The sequence below is a fragment of the Muscardinus avellanarius genome, assembly GCF_963383645.1.
Source record: "Muscardinus avellanarius genome assembly, chromosome: 4".
Classification (NCBI taxonomy): domain Eukaryota; kingdom Metazoa; phylum Chordata; class Mammalia; order Rodentia; family Gliridae; genus Muscardinus; species Muscardinus avellanarius.
The window spans coordinates 18,650,784-18,663,034 of record NC_137789.1 but is presented as its reverse complement, the minus strand read 5'-3'; the positions used below and the strand labels follow the sequence as shown (position 1 = coordinate 18,663,034).

General features: G+C 39.3%; 1 protein-coding gene across 1 annotated transcript; it reads right to left on the bottom strand.

Moving 5' to 3' along the window:
• Positions 1 to 5,707: 5,707 nt before the first annotated feature.
• ZHX1 (zinc fingers and homeoboxes 1) lies at positions 5,708 to 8,326 on the bottom strand (the record flags this gene model as incomplete). The annotated part of the gene is made up of 1 exon (XM_080693853.1): positions 5,708 to 8,326. The coding sequence occupies one exon, from the start codon at positions 8,324 to 8,326 to the stop codon at positions 5,708 to 5,710; it is 2,619 nt and encodes an 872-aa protein (XP_080549979.1).
• Between the last annotated feature and the right edge of the window lie 3,925 nt (positions 8,327 to 12,251).

Here is a 12,251-nt window from a genome sequence, read left to right as displayed (position 1 = left end):
TTGGGGTAATGAAAATTTTTGGAAATAAGTGGTGATGATTGCACAACCATGTCAATATAATTTAATGCCACTGAAGTGTACACGTTAAATGGGTGTAAGGGCAAAATATATGTTCTGTATATTTTACCACAATTTTTTTAAACTGACTTAATTAATAAAAAAATCACTGAAAACTACCAATTACTACTAACTTTTATTTGTATTCAAGGACACAATCAACCAGGAGAGAAGGGTTCTTTTGCTCTGTCAAATAAATATTTTCAAAAGCTAGCAAACATCAGAGCAGAATTTTATCAGGCCTATAAAAGAGATGAGAAATTTTATTAATAGTTATTTACAACTATACAGAATTAACATATTGCAAGGGAAACATAAATATATTCAAAGGCTTCATTTCCAATACTTGACATTTCAAATTCTGAAAACATTAAATTACTGTCAAACAAAACTCAGACCACATTAGCAATGGTTTAAAAAAGGGAGGAATTTAATCATTACAATCCAGAGTGCTTTAAGAAGTTTTTAAACGTGTAAAAGAAAAAAAACAGTTTAGTGCATTCAATTGTTACAGTTTTTACATTGCTTCTTTTTTAAAAAAGTTAACAGTAGTATGAAAAAAGCCACCCACAAAGCCAACTGTCTGAGTGAAGGAATCGGCTAAATTGCAGCATTTTGGAATTTTCCTAATAAAGCTATAGTTAAAAAATAAAAGTTTATAAAAATGAAAGCAGCATGCATATTCAAGGCTTTTTCATAACATTTTCATTAGCTGACAAACATTGAACCAAGAGCTTAATATTTAGTATTCATTAATTTAGAAAAACTGGCCAACCTCACTACATGTGATCATTCAGAAAAACATCTTAAAATCCAAAGCTAATTCAACTGAACATTTCTTCTACAGAGAAAGCACGTTTTGAGAAAATGGTCCTATGGTCACAAAAGAAAAGGTCCTCAACATGAATGAACAGCACCGATCTTTACAACGTTTTGAGTTAGTGTTAACTTTCGGTCTCCCGATACCTCAAGAGTTAACAGTTAACATTTCTGTGATTCCTAAGTGAAAAGCTAACGTTAACTCATTCGGATCAGTTCAGAATTTTTTCTCTGTTCACTTTGAAATCATGACACATGGTAGAATTTCACCGAAATATAATTCTTGAAAATTCTGATCTGATACCTGTATGAACATTTCTCATTTCCACACAATTGTAAGAAAACACTAAGTATATATTTACTACATGATTCTTTTTCACATTTTTGGTACAACTTTTATTTTAGAGTCTCACCCTATTCAACTTTTTGTCACTTTCTTTTCCTTCTTTAGTATTATTTTCCACTTAATAAAAAGCAAATCAGCTTCGAATGAAAAAAGTAACAAAAGCATCACAAGTAGAAATAGTGGTATCCATGAGTGTGTTTAATGAAAGATCCAATCATTAAGGGCCAGTGACACCACGGAATCCTACTGTTCTCAACAGGTGTAAATAAGCTACATTTACACTTGAAATTGTGTAAGTCCAGGCACAACTTTCAATCTTGGTGCAGGGCCTGATGAATAAGACACAAAATAAATCAGGGTTTGGTTTTTTTGTTTTCCCATTTCTGACAATTTTTGCTCTGTAAAATGTTTGGTCACTCAAAGCTATAAGCTTAATCACATATCAAGAATATAGGCAATACAGCCCAACTTACTAGACACACAGTAGTAAACTGGACTAAACATGAGGACAAGTTCTAGTGGTCAATAACCCCCTCAGAAAGTCTAAGATTCAGAATGTCTCCATCGTATCAGAATAAAATTGTACTGAATTAAAATTCAAATTTTTACAAGATTTTTTAAACTAGTGTTCTATTTACATTGCAGAACTTCCGCCAACTGCAGTAGTTTAACTTTGGCACAACATTAAGTTCCATTTCTTTTGGATATTGGATCCTGTTTTTTGAGAGAGTATACGCCCCCAAACATTTTCAGTGTCATCAAAGATTGGGCCCATTCACAGTAAATCAGACATCTTGAGTTGAAAATAGATTCTCCTTCAACATTTTGAAGCAGCTATAAAAGAAAAAAAAAATCACAAAAAACTGAAACTTGAAAAAAGCCATATTTTAATTTTTAACACTTTTAGAACAAAAATTATCAATTCGCCATGAAACACATCCTCTGATTTTCCTAATAATACTGAGACCACTTACCATATACATCTCATATAATGCACCATACTTCATGTGAAATTCATACATGTATATGCCCCTCCACTCCAGGCTTGCTTATGGACTTCCATCAACTTTCTCTAATCACTTACTTTAAAATTATTAGTAGGAAGAATATATTCATTGTCAGGATTTATAATAAATTATGAAATCTAAAGACCTGTATTTTTCTGTTTTTATACAAGTTAAATATGTACTTTATTTCCTACAAAAACTATTTCTAGAAGGCTTGAGTATTTTTTTTTCAACTGGGAATTGAGCCCAGAAATTATATCTGAAGTACGCCTGAGCTCTATCCTGAGCCTAATTTATTAATTTATTTATTTTATTTATTTTTAGTGGTACTGAGGATGGAACCCAGGGGCTTTTCTACCTCCGGGCTATACTCCCAGACCTATTTTATATTTTATTTGGAAACAGGGTCTAAGTTGCTGAGAGCCTCACTGAGTAGCTGAGGCTGGCTTCGAACCTGTGCAATCCTCCTGTCTCAGCCCCCCAAGCGCGGGGATTACAAGCGTGCACCACGATGCCCAGCACCTTTTTATTTTGAAACAAGGTCTTGCTAGGTTGCCAAGGCTGACTTCAAACTTGAAGTCCTCCTGCTTCAGCCTCCTAAGTGGCTGAGAATACAGGCATATGTGATTGTGCCCAAGTAAGAAATAACTTAGAGGAAATTTATGGCAAATCCTCTAATTAGTGAAAAATTACTTTATTATAAATCAATGACAACTGCTAACTAATGTTTTATAATTTTAGGCTTGTGTGTGTGTGTGTGTGTGTGTGTGGTACTGGGGATGGAACCCAGGGGCCTTCTACCTCTGGGGTACAGCCCCAGATGTATTTTATATTTTATTTGGAAACATTTTCTCACTAAGTAGCTCAGAGCCTCACTAAGCTGCTGAAGATGCCTTGAAAGTTACCTTCTGTCTCAGCCTCCCAAGTACTGAGATTACAAGCATGAGCGACCACACCCGGCTTTTTTGTATATTTTAAATGCAAGTCTTATACAATTCTATGTATAGCATAAAACCAATAATACTTGTAATGCAAATCTCTGAGAGCTATGGTGTTTTGTTTTGTTTTGTTTTGCGGGTATGGGGATGGAACCCAGGAGCATTTGACCTCCGAGCTATACCCCCAGCCCAATTTTTATTCTTTATTTTGAAACCGGGTCTCACTGAGTTGCAGAGGGCCGCACTAAGTAGCTAAGGCTGTCCGCGAACCGTGATCCTTCGGTCTCAGCCTCCCGAATGCTGGGATTACAAGCGTGCGCCACCACTCCCAGCTGAGAGCTGTAGTTTTATGTGAATTTTTTTAACCATAATTAGAATCTATAATAGTGTTAATATATAATATAATAATTATCCACACCAATTTAAAGTATGGTCAAAGTAAATCACACAGAAAAATTCATGTTATTTTTAGGTCACAACTCCCAAAATATCACTGCAAAGTCTGAAACAACAATTCACTGCAGCAACAAATTTGTTGATTTAATGTTGGCTGAGTGCACATTCTTGTGTTTAGCAATAAAAAAAAAATGCCTGTTAAAAATATTTTATGCATCTGGGTCAGAACAAAGCCTTTCCTGAAGGCTTTCGGACATGAGGAAGTAGGGGGCTAATAGGGCTGCACAAAACTGGTTAGCTTCTTGTAACTTAACAATGCTTATATTATGCCCAAAACCTGGAATGAGATTTATATTGCTTTTAAAAATAGGTACATTTTAACTCATCTGTTTTTCTACCTTAAAAAATGTTAATGAGAAGAAAACCTGAAAAGGGATTGCTAAGAAATGACTAGAGTCTGGCACATGTTAGAATCTCTATAAATAATTGTTAAAATAAATAAGCCAGGGAGAAAACATGGGGGAATTAAGGAAATACTACGGAATAAGAGATCATAAAAATAAGGGATGAGTTAAGGTTGTAAAAGCCAAGCAAGTAAGCAAGTATGCTCGTTTGCAAAATAACCACCAGGGTCCAGGCCTCACTTCGTCCCTTCCTGCTTGAAAACACCGCAGTGATTTCTGATATCAAGAGGCTATTTGGACTATGGACAGACATACTCAGACATGTCATGACAACTACATTGTTTTCAAAACAGGAACAGAAAAGAACAAAACCGTGTTGCTGAATTCCAGAAGTATTAAGAATTAAAATCTTAACTCCAAGTCAGGTAACTGATTTGCAACTACAGTAAACGTTTAATTACTTTAATCTAGAAAAGAATTATCATTTTAAAAACATGTCAAAACCTTTCAAACTTAAACCATATTTGTTTGCACTTTTAAAACTACAGAGATTTACTTTTTTTTTTTTTTTTTTGGTGGTACTGGGGTTCCTGGAAGCCCTTCTACCTCCGGGCTACACTCCCAGTCCTATTTTTATATTTTTATTTGGAAACAGGGTCTCCTAAGCCAGCGCGCGCGTTTGGCTTCGAACCTGTGCGATCCTCCTGTCTCTGCCTCCCAAGCGCGGGGATTACAAGCGTGTGCCACCACGCCCGGCCAGAGATTTACTTTTTAACCAAATACAGTAAATTTATTTTTTAACCAAACACGGTACTTGTGCTGGAGCAGATTTTATATCAAAGATTGAAAAGATTTTTAGGTAACTGAGTTAGTTTAATATCAAATATAGCTGGGCATGGTGGCGCACGCTTGTAATCCCAGCATTCGGGAGGCTGAGACTGGAGGATCACGGACAGCCTCAGCTACTTAGTGAGGCCCTCTGCAACTTAGTGAGACCTTGTTTCAAAATAAAGAATAAAAAATAGGGCAGGGAAGTATAGCTTAGAGGTCAAATGCCTCTGGGTTCCATCCCCAAACCCACACACACACAAAAATAATAGTATCAAATATAAGCAGGGCGTGGTGGCACACGCTTGTAATCCCAGCATCCGGGAGACTGAGACTGGAGGATCGTCGTTCGCGGACAGCCTCAGCTACTTAGTGAGGACCTCTGCAACTTAGTGAGACCCTGTTTCAAAATAAAGAATAAAAAATAGGGCCAGGTGTAGCTCGGAGGTAGAATGCCCCTGGGTTCCATCTCCAGTACCACACACACACACACACACACACACACACACACACACACACACACACATCAAATATATTATTTGCCTTTTGATTTTCTAATACAGAAATAATTTATATTATGATTAAAAAAGACAGATGCTACCTGGGCAAACATAAATTTATATAGGGCCTAAAACAAACCTTTGGATTTTAATAGAAAAAATACTGAATAATTTAATACAAAAGCATTTTAAACTCAAGTTAAAAATCTAGTAAAGTTTTGAGGGCAATATGATGAAGAATAGAGATACCTTATTTTTACCATGTTTCCTAAAACTGTTCTGAACAATTCTCACCCCTTTGGTATACTTTTCTTCTTTAGTTTTTGCTTTTGAATTAGTTCTTTAAATGAAAATGAAGCACTAGTGAAGGGAGGGTTGCAAGGAAGACATTTGCAGGTTAAAAACTTACATTTCAGTCATCCGATTTGGAAAGCTTCCGTTTCACATGCCGCGGGGGTTCCCAAGTGTCACTATCATCTGTTTCTTCTTCATCTTCTTCCTGGTCATCAATAACTTCATCTTCCTCCTCATTTTCCTCAAATAATTCTATCCCTAACTCAGATCTTCTCTGTCTTTCTGCAAACCATTCTCTGACCTGCTCATAGCCCATATGTGATCTGTTGACAAGTTCATCCAGGTCTTGCTCATTGAGAAATTTGTGTTTCAGGTAATAATCCTTAAGTATTGCAGTTCCAGTTTTAAATTTAATGAGCGAAGGTGCCCTGTCCCAGTTGTTCATTCTTTTTCCCCCTCTGGGCCGCCCACGGGGCCTCCCCCTTCCCCGTCCCTTGGGTCTCCCTCTCCCTCTTTTCCTATGGGAAGAGAGACCATTCATGCTGCTCGAGTTGGAGCTTTGATAGTAGTAGTACCATTTCAAGTTTCCATTCTTCCAGGCATAGCGGGTGTCCCCAAACCAGCTAACTATGTCTGTCCTGGCAAGCCCGCTTTCTTCAGCCAGTTTGTCATACTCTTCTGGTGATGGCCACTGTGTTCGGACAAATGCGCTCTTAAGCATGTGTAGCTGCTCGGGTGTTTTTTTACATACTTTGCCTGCACTCCCGGATTTAGGTGGGACAGATTCATCTCCAGGAGAAGTTTCTCCAGCTTCTTCTTTGGAACTACCTGCATTGCTTTCATCTACTTCTATTTTTTCTTCCTTTAAAGCTTTTGATTTGTTCTTTTCTGTAAACCAAGCATCGATTTCCCTCCTGGTAAGTTTGGTTTGCGCTCGTAACCTATTTAACTCTTCATCTGTAAGTACAGAGTTGTTGAGAAAACTTGCCTGAAGGACACGAAGCTGCTCTGCAGTTTTCTCTTTGAACTTCTGAGGAGTGAAGTCGGGCAAAGTGTTCCAGGACTGCTTAGGCTGCGAAGTGGCTACAGTTGGGGATTCTGTGGTTTCGTCGCTGGAGTCTATAATAATGGTGGCGGAGGGATCACTGTTGAGATGTAAGCACTGATTACTCTTCGAGTTTCTCTGGTTGTACCTGGTGTCACTAAACCACTTTTTAATCTCGCCCTTTGTCAGGCCAGTTATTTTCATGAGTCTGATGATTTCTGAGTCATGAGGAAACTGATTTTTAAGGTAGCTAACTTTTAATTCTGCCAGCTGCTCTTTAGTCTTTTTTGCCCGAATGCCAAATGAATCAGGGTTGACCAGTGCAGTTTCATGTTTGACATTCTGAGAAGATGGAACAGCTGCTGTGGCTGGCTTTGTTTCTGCACTAGGCTGCGCGGCAGGTACCTGGCTTTTCTGTACATTTGTTTGATTTGGAACCCCTGCCACGGTCAAGGCTATAGGTGCTGTCACTGGCAAGGTGTTTGTTCCAGCTACTTGGGTAAGAACCAGACCCGGCTGGCCAACTATTTGGCATGTCTGTAAAATAGATGGTAAACCATTACTCCCCGTGGAAATGTGTGTCGGAATGACAGTGATCGTCTGAGGTACGGTATGTACTGTCCCATTGAACTGTTTTCTTCTTGCCTCCTCTACTTCCTCAGGAGTCCAACTAACGCCATGCTTTAGACGTTGGGCTGAAAACCATATCTTGATCTGCTCCTCTGTATATTTTGCTTGAGCAGAAAGAACTGTAATTTCTGACATTGTCGGGTAAGGGAATTTGTTGTAGGTATTCAGTAAAAGGGGGTTGTTATCCAATGCAGCATTGTAGGTAGGAATGCTATTAACAGGGATTAAGACTTTGGGAATCAAGTTAGAGTTCTGCTGAGCGGATACCGCAGTTATCACCTGTGCTAGTCCAGGAAGAACCGCTGCAGGGGTCACTACTGTGCTGGCAGCACTTGGATGTATTCTGTTCACAATGGAAGTACTTGTACTGGATTCTGAAGCTGAAGAACTTGCATTTTCTACATTTTCTTCGCGAACTGGCTTGCTTTCATTCTCTTTCTCTTCAGAAGCATCCTCGGCGGAGTTATGATGAACTGTAATTCGTTTGTTTTCTACTTTGTTTTTCATCATTTTCATAATAGGAGTTTTACTGATAGAGATTCCTGAAGAAACGTCTATGGATTCTGCTTGCTCTGCATTCTCCTCTTTAACAAAACTACCATCAAAAGTCAGATCATTTATTGTTTGCTCAAAGATTGTCTGGTTATTACGTTTCACCATAGTCAACTTGAAATTCTCTTCTCCTGGGTGATGTTTTAGGTTATGCTCAGAAAGTGCATCATACCTTTTGGTAAGAAAATTGCATTCAACACAAACATAGGATGAATTTAGCACTACATTGGGATGTTCTGAATCCACATGGAAAGTAAACATATTTAGATCTGGAGTTTGAAAAGTACAATATTTACATTCATAGCCACCTTCAACTTTTTTATTTTGCTGATTGTCAGAATCCACAGATTCGTGGACTTCATCATCACTTGAGACACTCTCTGCTCTGCTGTCATCTACGGGCGTAAGGACAGGAGGACCCTCGTCCACATCTGATATCAGCTCAATGTCTGGATCCTGGTCACTGGCAAGGACCATGCAAGGTGTTGTTGATTTTCTCCTGCTTGCCATCCTGACGTTATGGGGGATCTCAGTGGTGACTAGAAAGCATCGAAGCTTAAGACTTCATTGGAAACAATGGCTTTGGGCTCTTCAAGTCCACTTCTGTGCTCAAGTCTCACTAGCAGCTTTTTCATGGTGCAATCAAGTAAAGAGCTTATTGTTGGCAGATAAAATACTGCTGAACTGTTGAAATTTTTGAAGCACAACTCCAATCACCTATATTAAAATAAATTAAAAATGAACAACTATGATCTTTTAAACAAACTATAGTTGTTTCACTTAATAAGTTTCTGAGTAGCTCAATTGTAAAGATCTAGAATAAGATAAGAATCAGGAAAAAAAAAGTCCTCTAAGGATCAAAATAGATGTCTCCAAGCCAACTCATTTATGGTCATGTACTGTACACATAAGGCAGATAAAAGTTTTTTAATTCGAATCTTTTAGTCAGTTAGATGTTGGAGGTAAAGAGGAATGAGCCTGCTTTGGCAACCATACTATTATTAGTGTATAATGACAATTTATTGATAAGGTAAGAAGTGTGTGTGTGTGTGTGTGTGTGTGTGTGTGTGTGTGACTCAAGATTAAACCCAGGAGCATTCTGAGTTACACTCCCTGCTCTTTTTATTTTTTGTTTTGAAACAGGGTCTTACTAGGTTACTGAGAGTCTTGCTGAGTTGCTGGTGCTAGTTTTGAATCTGCTTTCCTCTGATCTCAGCATCTCAAGTACTGGGATTACAGGCATGTGCTATCACAGCTGGCTTATAAGGTAGGAAGTTTAAAACTATAAAAATGGAGCTAGGGCGTAGCTTAACAGTAGAGCATTTGCCTAGCCCGCTAAAGCCCTGGGTTCTATTCCAGTACTATAAATACATGTGTTAGCACTCACACACAGACACACATAAGATAAAAAGTAGTCACAGAAGCCAAGCATGGTGGTGCACGCTCGTAATCCTAGCACTTGGGAAGCTGAGACAGGTGAATCACAGGTTCAAGGACAGCCTCAGCAAGTAGTGAGACTCTAATCAACCTAGCAAGATCCTGTTTCCAAATAAGAAATAAAATTGGTCTGAGGGTACAATTCAGAGGTAGAATGTCCCTGGGTTCAATTCTCAGTACTACCAAGAAAAAAAAAGTAGTCACAGGCTAGAAATGGTGGTGCATGCCTATAATCCAAGACTTGGGAAGCAGAGACAGGAGGATCTCAAGTTCAAAGCCAGCCTCAGTAATTTAGTAGGACCCTGTTTGAAATAAAAAAAAATAAAAAGGGCTAGGGAGTTCAATCCCTAGTACCACCACCAAAAAAAAAAAAAAATCAATCTATCAGCTATGCCTTTTTTCTCCTGTCTCAACCCAAAAGCAAGCTCAAGAACAGCAAAATGAATGATCAAAATTTCAGAAATGTTATTCTTAATCATTCTTTATAATGCTATCGGAATTTAGAAAATATATCTAATCTAATCTAATCACATTAGATATATCAGATGTCTGATTAGATCTAGCTGATATCTAATTAGGCATATTAGATATATGTCCCTAAATTCAATCCCGAGAACCAAAAAAGAAATGTTTATTAAATTAAGCTAGCATAAATAGAAAAATATTCCTATAAAACTCAATAAAGATCTAGTGTGGTGGTACAGGCCTGTAATCCTAGTATTTGGGATACTGAGACTGTAGGATTGTAGGTTTGAGGCCAGTCTCAGCAATTTATGAGGCTCTCAGCAACTTTGAGAATACCTGGTGCAAGTAAAAAAATAAAATAGGGCTGGGAGTGTAGAACACCCCTGGGTTCAATCCCCAATACCACACACACAAAAAAAATGTTGTCATCAAAATATTTAAATAAGCTAGGTGTAGTAGCACATGCCCGCAATCCTAGTACTTGAGAGGCTGAGACAGTAGGATTGCGGGTTGTAGGACAGTCTTGGCAAGTAATGCTACTCTCAGCAATCTAGCAAGATCCTCTTTCAAAGCAAAACATTAAATTGGCTTAGGGGTGTAGCTTGGAGGTGGAGTGCCCCTGGGTTCAATCCCAAGTACCACAAAAAAAATTTTTTTTGGTGGTACTGGGGTTCCTGGAAGCCCTTCTACCTCTGGGCTACACTCACAGACCTATTTTTACATTTTTATTTGGAAACAGGGTCTAAGCCAGCGCACGCGGCTGGCTTCGAACCTGCGCGATCCTCCTGTCTCTGCCTCCCAAGCGCGGGGATTACAAGCGTGCACCACCATGCCTGGCCAGAAATGTAAAACTCTTTAACTTAATGTTATAAAAGAAGCTAATGTCATCTCTAAATAAAATAGGGGTCATAACTATTTCTCCAAGTATCAACACAGGTGTTTGATGAAGATGATGATGATTTGTCATCAGAAACGGAATTCCCAGGACATGAGGGTGTAGCTTAGTGGTAGAGGAGAGGCCCCAGGTTCGATCCCCAATACCACACAAAAAGTGTGGGGAGAGAAAATCCCCAAAATATCTCTAGATAAGTAGAAGAGTAATAAATGAGCAGCATTCACAGCAGTAAAGAAGAAGAGCTAAAAGGCAGGAGCATAAACTACTGTGTGACTAGTATTCTCCTGGAACCAGAGAGACACTATATTTATCTGAGGTATACTAATAGCTAAATCTCAAGAGATAGAGGGTTTTTTCCTCAAACTACCTGAAACTTTTTTTTTTTTGGGTGGTACTGGGGTTCCTGGAAACCCTTCTACTTCCAGGCTACACTCCCAGACCTATTTTATATTTTTTATTTGGAAACAAGGGTGTCTTAAGCCAGAGCGCTGGCTTCGAACCTGCACGATCCTCCTGTCTCTGCCTCCCAAGCGCGGGGATTACAAGCGTGTGCCACCACACCTGGCCACTTGAAACTTTAAAAAAATTTTTTTTTTAGCTGGGCGTGGTGGCACATGCTTGTAATCCCAGCATTCAGGAGGCTGAGACGGGAGGATCCTGGTTCTCGGCCAGCCTCAGCTACTTAGTGAGGCCCTCCACAATTTAGTGAGACCCCATTTCAAAATAAAGAATAAAAAATAGGACAGCAGGTGCAGCTCAGAGATAGAATGCCCCTGGGTTCTATCCCCAGACCCGAAAAAAAAAATGTTTTAAACAGGGGTGCCCTTCAAACAAAATACTATGAGAAGTCCCATTGTAAAACAGAAAAAGGAGCGGCTATGTGGTCAGAGGAGTTCAAGAATAAACCACTCCCTGGCCCAGTCCCATGGACCCCACTATCCACACTTCCATCTCTGAGGGGTTCCAGGATGTGCTGGAAAGACTTTGCCTTAAAAATGTAAACACTTCCAAGTTCAGTCAAAATCCTCTCACCTTGCCACTGCTAAAACTTCCAGTGAAATCTGAAAACTAATCTAGAGTGAACTGAGTGTGTCCTTTCAGTTTTCTTCACTGGAGAAGGCAGGCCAGGGCACCCCGGGGAGCAGCCAAACAGCCTGCGGTAAGAAAAGACGCCAGAGAGAAGCTGAGCTCTCAGGCTTAAACATCTTTTTTATTAATATACCTTAAATAGGAGTATGCTACCAAATTATTACTTTTATTTCTCTTTCTACTAGCTCACTAATTCAGAATGGTCAGTTGTAAGAATTTAGGCTGAGTGGCCAGGCGTGGTGGTGCGCGCTTGTAATCCCAGCATTCGGGAGGCTGAGACTGGAGGATTACGGTTCGCGGACAGCCTCAGCTACTTAGTGAGGCCCTCCGCAACTTAGTGGGACCCTGTTTGAAAATAAATAAGAAAAAAATAGGGCAGAGGGTGTAGCTCGGAGGTCGAATGTCCCTGGGTTCCATCTCCAGACCCGCAAAAAAAAGAAAGAAAAAAAAGAAAAGAAAAGAAAAGAAAACAAAGAAGGAAGGAAGGAAGGAAGGAAGGCAGGCAGGCAGGCAGGCAGGCAGGCAGGCAGGCAGACTAAAAAACAGGGC